Below are 11,865 nucleotides of genomic sequence, written 5' to 3' on the forward strand. Positions count from 1 at the left end.
ATGATCCTCAGAGGGAATTCCTTGGATTGCTCATTTTTACTGCCTTCATCGCGCTGGATCAAGCACTTATTTATGTTCCGAGAGTTGGAAAGTGGACCAGTTTGTTCTGCTTCATAAGCTCTGAATGATTTATAAGGTGTGATTCGGTTGAGTTGGAGCCAGCTTTCTTCTTTTTTTTTTTAAAATGCTCCCAAAGGGAGATTTTATCTCGAACGTGACATTTGTACGCGTGGACGAATGAATGCTTGTATACAAATGGAGCACCTGTACAAGAGAATGACATTTGAATTATTATCCTTTATGTGTACTTCGGCACCGCCTCGGGTCAAGTCATTATTTCTGTCAAATGTGACCTTAGCAGTATGGAAGGATGAAAGCAAACAATTTGTTCATGTCGATATAAATACCTGAGTATGTTGTCAGATAAAGCCAATGGGGCCACAATCTGGTGGGGGGCTTTGACTAGAGCAGAATTCAATGAGGTTCGTATTGAATACAGTTTCCTCTTTGACTGCTGAGCGTGACACCCGTCATTGACTTTCACGCCGTTCCGCCATCTGACGAGCCAGACTCGGCCTGAAAGAGCGAGTCTTGCACAAATGCTGTACAGGAAGGGCAGCGTGTTCAGTCCCAACAATATGTAAAATGAATGTATAACCTTGGACCGCGGCATTCAAGAATTTTTCAATTATAGAAAAGTCGACCAAAAATGTAAATATGACGACGGTACACGATTGTGCGACTGCATCTCAACGGCTACATCAATTTGGAATCAAGATGAATCCTGAAGGCCTTGGACAGATCAGACCGACATGTCGATACGTCAAGGCTAAAATTTCATTGGGCAACTTATACAGGAAGCAGTTAAAAGAAATAAATCACAGATGTCGGGGGGGGGGGGGGGACAATTCTCCTCTTATACAGGCTTTAAAAGTTGCACTTTTCCAACTTTTTTTTTTGTTCAGAGCGGCTGTTCTGTACAACCAACACTATTATCTGAGAGTCAAAGGGAAATGCTGATAGTTATGGCTCTGATGTGAAAATTTCACTGCATTCAGGTGTTAAAAGAGGCGATACACTTCAACCCTTTCGGGGACAGCGGTTACTACGGTGGACAGCTAATCATGTTATCAGGTTACAGGGTGCATGAAAGGGTTAAGGGGTCTGCTACTACACAATACTGCTGTTTAATCCCCTTCAGGGGGTAAAAAAAGGTGGTGGCCATGGGTGGCTGTAATTATCAATGACATCGATTATTTTCTGACGATGACAAGAAATGGTTGAGTTGCAAAAATGGATTTGGTCTTTTTTTAACTTTTTGAAACAACACCTGGCAGGAGAAGTGATGATGATTTCTGATATGGTACATTATCTCCACCTAGTGGTAATAAATGGCAATCGGACAAACCGTGTTGCAGCATAAAATAAAATGTGTAGACAAAGATTAAGATTTAAAACGGTATAATTCCGCAAACATCCATCCATTTCTATAGTGCTTACTCAATTCAGGGTCAAGGAGAGTAGGAGCCTCTCCCACCGCACCGCAGTTACTTAATTCTTACTGCTAATAAAGAAAAGCATTGTTTCTCGATACATCTTTTTTTTAATCATTAAAAGAAACATACTTCAACCTCTTAAGTGACAGCGGGGGGGGGGGGGGGCACATATCCTTCGAACTCCATTTTCAAGCACCCAGCAGCATCTCCCGAACATCATCAGCGGATGCTCTGTTGTCATGGCGACTGCTTCATTGTCATGTGTCCTGTGTCGAACTTGAGTCACACTGCCAAGGTGAGGGTGCCTGACTGTTTCCCTCCCTTGAATGACAGCTGTGTTCCCTATAATCATGAGCAGTCGTCTAAATGGAGTTCCCGGTTTTGTTTGCGTGAACCAATTATGAGATTCGGTATCATGAGTCTCCAGCTCTTCTTTCGACGTGACAAATGACATTGATGCAGCAAGTCATTAAATGCGCTAAGTAATGAATAGCGCTGTCGAGTGACTGGAAGTTTTATACGTCGCGTTTATTATTTTCACAAACAGCGCAAGATTAGTTTTTTTTTTTTATCAGTTCAAACAAGGTACTGTGGCTCCTGCGATGTTTGGCTACCATGGCAACTGGAGGAGGAAACTGGAACGTGAACAATTTGACAAAAAGTACTCCGTTTACGGAGGAAATTACAGAAATGGAAAGACGAGTCAGGAACATGTTTATGTGTTTGTGATCATCGGGCTTCATAAAAGGACTTAATGTAAATTTATTTTTAAAAAAGTCAAAAATATTTGCATCCCAAATCATCTGCCCCATTTGAAATGAATGCAAATCCCATTAATCCATTCCAACTCCCCTCATCCCCAAAACAAACACGATTTCTGTTTGTGAGCCCAAATGGGATCCTAAAGTATGGTGGCCCAAAAGGCCCAAAAAAATATATAGTTCCACCGTTCTTCTTTTAAAAGGGAGAGAACAGCAAATCCAAAGTTATCCGGCAATATGAGGCTGTTGAGACACATTAATCAGGAGTTTCGGGATTCATAAAGAGAGGATCAACGAGGTTCAGAGAAAAGCCGGTGCGGATTTGATTTATATTTGTTTTCTTGACCATCGGAGTTTTAAGATGGATCCAAACACGGCAGCGTTTGGTGTGTTTTTAATCCTCACATCATTGGCTTTAACAAATTCTACTTACACAAATCATTGGAATGACCACCGTTGACGTCAAAAGCCGCAAGAAAACCCCCAAAACAATATGCAAGAACGCTTCAACAAAATATAACTTTATTGGTTTTACTTAGAAAATAAACTTTGAACGGTTTTATCGTGCAAGTATATAACCTGAATGTAATTCCCCAAAGTCCTTCAAACCAGCCAATTGTCGCCGGTCCTGCCATCATACTGGACTGTGCAGGAATCACTTGTTGCTAGGCTGAGCAGCAAAGTAGAGCGCGACGAGGCAGTAAAGCGCCCCTCCAATGGTCAGCCCCATGGTGGTTCTGTAGAGCAGCTTGTCAATCAGACCCCCCTTCAGATGGACTGGGACTCCGTCAGATGTCTGAAAATATCATCGAAGAAAGTGAGGGTCTCTCATACGTCTGGCAGAGGTCACAAGATCCACTGAGGGGTGTTGGAGGAGGAGGCAGTAAACTCCTGGTTAAGCCAGGGCATGATTATGAGTTCCCCCCCTTGACTGAAAAACGGGTGCGTAAAACAAAACGAATTACTTAAACGTATATTTCACATGAAAATGTTCAATCAAGCTGTATCGTTTTTGTCTCACCAAAGTCTGCTAGCTTTGCGATAACGCATAGTGCAAAATATATATGCCGGGTGAATGGAAAATAGCATGACTGTGATGGTACGGTGAATCTAAACTTTTCAGCAAGTGCGACTTCATTGCATAAAAACACAGCAATACATACAAATGGAGCATAAAACAATACTTACAGGGAAATTTTCACTTGCTCTTTGGGAAAACAACTCTTACTCGGGCTTGGTCGGGGACCTTCTCTGCCTATAAATGTGGTTAATTACGTTGCACCTCTTCTCGGAGAGCTCAGTGCTGACCAGCACAAAACTCAAAGTAAAACACATTTTGAGTACTCTGTATCGGCGAGTCCTCAAATGCAAGTACCGTAATTGTTCTCTGTCTGAAAAAAATGTTGTCTTTACTTCCCTCGATGAAACTATAGCAACATGCTCAATTCAGTCGCTCAAGGACAATGTTGAGAAACACATTGCAAGTGGCAGCACTTCATTTCACCCATTTCCAGGCAAGGAAATAACACCAGTTGACTTCCAAATTGTAGTTAAAAACAAAATTACCGCATCGGAAATAGTGTCAAGTGAATGTCAGAAAACCTTTGTTAGCCACGCAAACACATAAGCCACATTTTTAGTAATGTTTCAGCGTAAAAAAAAAAACAAAGTTGGCCACAGTATAAGGTCTGTAAAACTAGAGATGTTAAACCGAAGTAGGCCTGCAAAGAGCGGGACTACAGCTTACCTGGAAGAGTCTCTGCAAGTCGGGGACTTTGTTGACTCCCAAATATTGCACCTGGCTTCCTGCTTCAGTTGCCAACTTGGTAGGAGAAGCAAAGATGACAGGGGGACTGACTGGAGGGACAGCTGGACGGAGACCCTGAAAAAAACATTGTGGGTGGATACGTATTATTAGAATTGCAAGATACAGAGGTGACACAAACAGTCACACATACAGAAGTACATATTGATTCAACTCCCGTATTTAGTGTATGTGGGGGTGTCAAGGACACTTCTCTTTTTACAATTCTCCTTCCACCAACACGTGTACTCTTATTTACAGAGCGTGACTGGAGAGTGCTTTCGCCACCTCTGACAATTAGGTCCACCCTGCATAGCCCAACCCGGACATATTCTGTCCACCAGGCCGAAACAAACAAACAAAAAGACGCATTTTATACTTATTTTCGCATGAGTCTTACCTGCGGGGTGTATGCGTTGGCGGTTGCTCCAGTGAGCCGCTGTGTTATGCTATTAAACTTATAGTACATCGTTCACACTGGTCAGCTGAAACTCGCTTCCACCCGATGGCTACCGAAGGACACCAATGACCCGTAGCTAACTGCTAACCATAGACATCGAATTTTAAACAGATCCCGCTTTGTCGCAGATTCGTACGTAAACGCAATCGCCATATTGAATGCGTCAAAGTTGAATACTTTTTTGTTTACTCAGCTGTCTGCTGAATGTTTTTCGTGTGTGTGTGTGTGTTGTGTGTCCACGCGCATGAATACGAGAATAAACTACAATAATATGTGCGCTCTTTTTAAATGTATATGCTTGCGTTATTTTACCGGGCAGGATCAATACACGATAACTCGGTCGCGCTCAGGAGCAAAGCGGGACGGACGATGGACACGGATATATGAGTAGCGATTCGTCTCCTAGTCAGACCACGTCGATTCTTCAGACGATCTAGTATTGTAAACTTTGTATTTAACAAATGAGAAAGCCCCGCTATCGCAGGGCATCAAAAAAATGGATAGAACTCTTGTTGTTCCTCCCCACGGAAATCTTTAGTAAAAGGCGAAAGATTTATACGATCTGAAGAGAAACAAGAGTGTACTGAGTTGTCCGACTGAGGAACGACGAAGTCATTAGAAACGCTACTACTTACACTAACGGTGTTTCCACATCAAGTCTCAACTTTCATGAAAAATTCCACAGTCGAAAGAATAGTTTTTGTAAAAGATGACTATGCCGAGGGTATAGTAAAGCATTGCGAACAAACACATCTAAATCTTAATAAAAATATGCTTCTGGCGCAAAGCATGCTGGGTGTGTAGGGTATTTCCGGGTTGGGCGTGTCATGCTTGCTGTTAGCTCCTCCTCCATGCCCCTTCAAATCATTGAAAAATAGCAAATGCAAGTATAGAATACTTGAAGACCCGTGAACGCCCAAATTTACCAATTTGGAGACAAAAGCACTTCGTGCATGCCACACATTTCTACTATTTCATGTTATACGTTGGAACTTCAAAATAACATATCCTGTATATGTCATGATATACATTCAAACCCTGGGATCTGTGGGAAGAAACGCTGCTGACGTGAATGCAACAATTATGATTAATATTGATCAGCACCCTTCTGGTACATTTTACTGACGTGTTATACTGTACTGTATTTCTTCCTCATTTTCTTGTTTCAACACGTTGGCAATCTCCAGTTTAACAGATACAGGAGGAGGAGGGGAAGTGACATGATGAAGCTGTGAAGAATGTGAGTGGGTTTTCAAGGTCTTCCACATGCACAGATAAATGCAGAGAACCAAGGGGCAAATATAACTTTAAAAAAATTCAGGACGAACAAGCTTTCCCACTCCCTAGATAACTTGTACTCGTGTCTGTCAGAGATGACAAATCATTTGTGACTCAGAGGTGAAAAGAAACGTTGTCGATCTGATCCTTCGCACCTTTGCTGTCCTGGTCATGCCCAAAGAATGTTTTGTAACGTGTGACAGTGTTGTCATGATAACTTCACACCCTCTAATGATTTACGAATTTTATCATATTCTCTGCTGCTTTCATTCATCCTCTGTCAGACCATCTTTGTCAGAAAACCTTTATTAACTATAAGGGCAGTTAAAAGCAGTATTTCGGCTGGACACTTTTAATATTAAAATGGGGGAAAAAGCACATTACCACACAAAGGCAGATACTGCAACAACATATTTAGTTTTTAATTTCACACTGGGTGGGGCAGACCCATTTTTCTTCAAATAATTGACGTCTTTTGAAGAACCATCTACTCCAAAATGCTGATCAAATAGTCTAGATTTAGAATTTCTTCATAAGGATTTTTTAAAATCCTCCCAAGAGGACAATCTTCATTTACTGTACTTGCGGTTTTCATGAATAATATTTTACTGGTAAATACAAACAGTATAAAATCTTAGTGCTCTGCGGGTTTTGACACACTTACCTTCAGGCATCACAGTATTCACACCGTTCATTTTTCATGATTGTCAACATGGACCATGTACTACATAACCCCCCCGTCCCCCCAGCAATCTGCTCAGTTTTAATAGTCCTGCTATGAATGTGACAGACAGAATACTTTCTGTGATCACCATCCAAGTTTCATTTGAAATCACCCTTTCAAAAAACAGCCTCAATCAGATATTTCCCCAGATGGGCATCAGGGAAGCAGACCATCTGGCGAGCCGGATTATGATTTTTGCTCTTCACGGACAAAGCTCAGTTTCCAAAAAAGAGGCACTGCATGTGTTTTTGGACTTGAGTGATGACGTCATTCAATCTAAAAACCGTAATAACAATGTAGATAATTTGCTGAAGTTACACGAGACAGCAGGAAATGATTCCGGAGCCCCTGGGCAGATTACATCGACATGGCAACACATAAATCTGATTGGACAAAAAATAACAAACATACACACAACTGGAAGGTGGGCAGCCAAGAGAATCAATGAGTACAATTTCATTGAAGAGTGAGCTCAAGGTTAGGTTTAATGTTAAAAAAAAAACCTCAGCTGCGAAGCTAGAATTTGATTTAAGCCCAGCAGCACTTTATTTATTTTTTGACGAGCAGTATGAGTGAGATAATCGACATTCACACTCCAACAGCTCGAGGAGCCTGACATTTCCGCCACTTCATTTTCCCCTCTCCGAGTCTGCCGTCTCCATGGAAACTGTCGATACTGTCCAAACTGTCCAACATATTCAGTTGCAGACCGTCTGCTCCAGAGAGTTCCCGGTTGAATCACCGCAGACTCGGTGCAAACTACAGAGAAACAGCCTGAAGTGAAGTCTTTCCGATAAGAGTGCTTTATTCTGCCACCAAATATTGTAATAACACATATATTATATGTACGTATAAGACGCAGTGAGTGAAGATGTGGACTAGGTTGCTTTGTTGCGTTAGCCGCTCGTTAGCGAGCATCCAGCTGGCCGGCTTTGTCACTTGTGATTAAAAAAAAAAAATGAAGAGTGTTTGTGTGTTCTGTGCAACGTGACACATGATGGCGTTTTCTCCGTGTTGGCTTGAGAGTGTAAAAAAGTGCAAAGAGCAGACAGAAAATGTAGGACCAGGTGTAATAACTTATTTGGCACTCTCCTTAAAGGTTTATGGCACCGCAGATTTCACCGAGAGATGATGAAACGAGCGGCAATCGCATCCAGAGAGGAGCAGAGGGAGGTTCGCATCGTTTGGTACCTGAGAGAGCAGCAGCCTGATGTTCCTTCGCTCTGCTGTAGCCGAGTGCCAGTTTTTTTTTTCTTCTTTGAATTTGTGCAGAGTGAAGCGAGGCAGTTGAACGGCTGCACCATGGCAGATTTGCAATTTGTTATTCAACAGCGGTGTGCTGCAGTGTGAATGTGAATTGGGAAGGTGTTCCAACTTCTTTCATATCCTTGATACTGAATAAATGCCGAAGCTTCCCACAGAGCTCTTTGAGCAGTGATGTAAATCGCCTTCATATCCATCTGAAGGCGTTTGCACTAATACGCTCGCTGACCTCCCCAGTAGGTCAACTTCAGCAAACTAGCGGTACGGCTAAACGTTACTACTGAGGCAAAACGGTTTAGTAGTTAATTACTAGCCAACTATTAGTGACATGATAAATTTTGATTAACCCAATACTTCCGACTGGTGTGCAGAAATGCCACACGGGAGAAAAAAAAAATATCTGGTAAAATGCATTTGTTCTCCTAGCGCCTCACTAGGAAGTTGAATTTTTACTTTCAAAGTGACTCCAAATTCACTTGAAAAGCAAAACAAGAAAGAACTGCTTGCTCCTGCGATATCATACTTCCTGTTCATTGGCGTGCATAGCTTTACAATCTGATAGAAGATTCCGGAAAGGAGTCTCAACGAGGTGCAATACCCGTCGACGGCATCTACAATCAGCTGTTGCTCGCAGTCCTTTGGAGAGTGTTTCTTTCCCTGGGCGGCGTGTTGCTATGGAGTGTCTTTCAGTCAATGAAATCACTCGACGAGCTACGGATGCAGCGTGCCGAACGCACCTTCAGCTCGTGGTAGCACTGCACAAAACTGTGGTAGATGAAGGTGATGGGCAGCGCTAGGAGCACGATTCCACTCACCACGCAGATCCCGCCCAGTAGGCGACCCGCCACGGTCACCGGGTACATGTCACCGTAGCCCACCGTCGTCATGGAGATGATGACCCACCAGCTGGCAGCAGGGATGCTAGTATAGTCTTGGTTTCCTCCTTCTAAAAGCTGCGCCAGCGCGCTGAAGATGGCCATGGCGACAAAGATGAACACCAGCAGCATGACCATTTCGCGGTAACATCGTCTCAGCGTCAGGCCGAGGGTTTGCAGGCCCAAGAAGTGACGAGCCAGCTTGATCACCCAGAAGATTCTCATGATGCGCAGCACCCGCAGCGTCACGCCGGCGCGCTGAAGCTGAGAGTTCTCTCCCGTCAGCATGGTGGCCGTCACGGAGATGTAATACGGAGTGATGGCCAGCAGGTCGATGATGTTCAGAGGACGGCGCACAAACTCGCATTTGTCCCGAGACACGATGAAACGGACGATGCACTCGGCGGTGAACCAACCGATGCACACCGCCTCGATGATCCTGGAAAGAACCGGTTCGAGAGAAGAGTGAGAGAACAATTTCACAACATGAAGAACTCAGAGTAAGAGACTACCTGTGTTCATCCAGTGTCTCAGCATCCTTCCACTCTGGCAAGGTGCTGGCACACAGCATCACCATCGAAATGAGAACAAACAGCACAGACACAGAGGCCAAGATTTGCGCCGCCACCGAGGACGTGGGCTCCTCGAAGGTCCTCCTCATCCTCTCCAGCCAATGATCGGGCGCTTCCTCCGGCCCTTGCGGCTCCTCTTCAGGGAAAAAGTGGACAAAGCAGTCGGACAGACGCTCATCCAGGCGCCGCTGGCAGCACAGTTGCAGATCGGCGCTCTCGAGGCCCCAGTAGAGCATCTCGTTATAGAAGGAGAGTTCGCACATGTGGGGGACAAAGCGCAGCTTGCCGTGCTGCAAGTACAGCATGATGAAGCTGAAGGCCTCGGAGTGGCGGTCGAAAAAAAACTCGTTCCTGTCACGGTCGTAATCATCGCACAGCTCTAACAGCTCGCTCTCTGACACGCAGCGATACAGCCGGCTGAGTCTGCTCAGTGGGAGGTGCTTCATCAACTCCACCGAGAAGGGAAATCTGCGACCGCCAACGTTCAGGGTGCAGAAACTGCTTCCAAACTTCATCTTCTGTCAGAGGGTTGAGTCCCACGTTCTCCAAAGCTCTTATAAAACGAGTAAAACATCAACTGTCAGACCTTTGCTCATCTCAAACAGGAACGCTTCCGGTGCGAGTGTCGCGTTGGGACTGAGATCCATCATTGTTTGATCGGCATTCTTCTAATTTGCTGAAAATGAAGTGAAGAACAAACAAAGGAAGCGTCCGAGAAATTAAATTCATATTTAACTCATCATTGCATTCTGGGGGGGGGGGGTTACTTTCTGGGGTCAAATTAAGCGCAAGGATAAAAGATGCCGAGTCCTTTATATGGTAACAGGAGGGACAGAGGATTTTATAATGAGGTGTGAAAACTGTTTTCCAATTTTGTGTAAAGAAGAAGAAAAAAAAATCGCAATAGCAGATGTCCCAAAATACTGATTTCATGCAAAATTAGTTATGACCCAATCAACAGTGGTTACAGCCAAGTATTGCTCTCCTTTGTTCTAGGAAACGATCAACAATCACACACACAATTTGTTATTGTAAAGTGTCCTTTACCACCTCCAGCTGGTGTCTTGAAAAGCGCTTATAAATAAAATGTATTATTATTATTATTACAAACCGCTTGTTCGTCAATTATTACGCTCAGTCCATTCGGATCCCAATAATGTGGGACGTGCTAATAATACTGAACCAAATGACTATTTGGACTATTTGGAAAACTGGAAGAGGTGTCAAAGGTGGCTCCATTGAGATCTCAAGTTCTGTTCTAAACACGTACACCAAAAAAATAATAATACAGAGCAAATTTAATCTATTTGAAGGACACCCTTAATTAGAGCATATTGTAACTACAACAGTTTTTTTCACACTTACCTCAAAACATCTTCACAAAAGTGCACGGGGTATTTATTAATTTTTTTTGTGTGTGTCTAACTCCTCCAGCAGCCGGCCAGATGGACTTCTGTTGAAGCTAAAGGAATGAATCCCATCAAACTTCTCCAATCGCCTCCTCCCACTGGTCGTAAAAGTCGCCAATGATTTGAAAAAAATATATATATAGAAATTAATTAAAAATGTCGGTCTGAGCTCAGATGAATTGCTATAAATCCTTCCGAGTGACTGATGGTGAGTGAGACACTTGCCCTCCTCCACGTCCGTGTCCTTCTTCTGTTCATCTTGCCTGCTCAGTCCTCCCTCTCTTGATGCTCCCCACACACCCTTCGCCATCTCCTCTCTCAGACCCCACCATCCATTGAATTAATGATTGATTGAGTCTGTTTGATTATTTCATGCTATTACATCAATTCATGGCAAAGATGAATCATCGGCTTAATTCATTGATTAATAAGGAGGGGATTCTAGCGAAATAGCGCCCCTCTTTGGACATTTTTATAAGGCAGATGGAACTGCAAAGTGTTGAAAGTACTTCAAGTAAAAATAAAAAAAAGGCATGTACTTAAGCAAATAGGGAACCCTTTTTTATATATATAATATCTATTCTGTAACACAAGTAATTTGACAACATGGATCTTTGTGGAATGTGAGGTGAAGTGCCTCGAAAAAAAGCAGCACTAGGGTTGATCTGGAGGAGATTCTGCTGGCACCAGTCCACAAAAGTCCTTCGTCATTCCCCTGTACTCCCAATCGTCCCCCTCTGTAATGAGGCCAACAATCGCAGAGTCATCGGAGAACTTCTGAAGGTGGCAGTTTGGAGTGGCGTGTCTGAAGTCCGAGGTGTAGAGGATAAACAGGAATGGAGCCAGAACAGTCCCCTGCGGCGCACCAGTGCTGCAGAGAAGCCTGTCCGACTCACAGCTCTGCAACCTCACGTACTGCGGCCGATTTGTGAGGTAGTCTATGATCCATGCTGTGAGATGGTGGTCCAGTCCGGCGTTCTGCAGTTTGCCTCCCAGCAAGTTGGGCTGGATGGTGTTGAAGGCACTGGAGAAATCAAAGAACATGATTCTCACGGTGCTCCCTGCCTGAAAAAAGAAAATTCTTTCCTCCTGACCGCAAATTCAAAGCAGAGACCCATGAGATGCAAAATATACTAAAACCTCTGGAAGATGAGTTTGCAGGCTGAGCAGGAGGCAGAGACGAGCCCCGCCATTGAGGGGCCCCTTGAACAAGTGAAAACGCT

The 11,865-nt window shown here is 43.7% G+C and overlaps 2 protein-coding genes and 1 non-coding gene across 5 annotated transcripts; all 3 read right to left on the reverse strand.

The window, feature by feature from the left end:
• Positions 1-2,762: 2,762 nt before the first annotated feature.
• On the reverse strand, positions 2,763-4,667 carry LOC127593399 (cytochrome c oxidase subunit 7A-related protein, mitochondrial-like). Of its 3 annotated transcripts, none has more exons than XM_052054823.1 (3): positions 4,462-4,628; positions 4,005-4,139; positions 2,763-3,053 (listed from the first exon to the last, which is right to left on the reverse strand). In XM_052054823.1, exons 1-3 carry the CDS (start codon positions 4,528-4,530, stop codon positions 2,913-2,915), a joined length of 345 nt encoding a protein of 114 aa, XP_051910783.1. In that variant the 5' UTR covers positions 4,531-4,628; the 3' UTR covers positions 2,763-2,912. The 3 variants fall into 3 exon arrangements, with proteins under 3 accessions (XP_051910783.1, XP_051910785.1, XP_051910784.1); XM_052054825.1 differs by having other exon boundaries at positions 3,023-3,148; positions 4,462-4,663; XM_052054824.1 differs by lacking the exon at positions 2,763-3,053 and adding an exon at positions 3,267-3,512 and having other exon boundaries at positions 4,462-4,667.
• A 322-nt stretch (positions 4,668-4,989) lies between these two features.
• Positions 4,990-5,103, reverse strand: LOC127593495 (U5 spliceosomal RNA). The gene has a single exon (XR_007960426.1). It is a non-coding gene; the product is annotated as a U5 spliceosomal RNA (small nuclear RNA).
• A 1,942-nt stretch (positions 5,104-7,045) lies between these two features.
• On the reverse strand, positions 7,046-11,314 carry LOC127593398 (potassium voltage-gated channel subfamily G member 3-like). The gene is made up of 3 exons (XM_052054821.1): positions 10,599-11,314; positions 9,174-9,909; positions 7,046-9,100 (listed from the first exon to the last, which is right to left on the reverse strand). Exons 2-3 carry the CDS (start codon positions 9,746-9,748, stop codon positions 8,473-8,475), a joined length of 1,203 nt encoding a protein of 400 aa, XP_051910781.1. The 5' UTR covers positions 9,749-9,909; positions 10,599-11,314; the 3' UTR covers positions 7,046-8,472.
• Between the last annotated feature and the right edge of the window lie 551 nt (positions 11,315-11,865).

This window comes from Hippocampus zosterae, chromosome 20 (genome assembly GCF_025434085.1).
Source record: "Hippocampus zosterae strain Florida chromosome 20, ASM2543408v3, whole genome shotgun sequence".
Classification (NCBI taxonomy): Eukaryota; Metazoa; Chordata; class Actinopteri; order Syngnathiformes; family Syngnathidae; genus Hippocampus; species Hippocampus zosterae.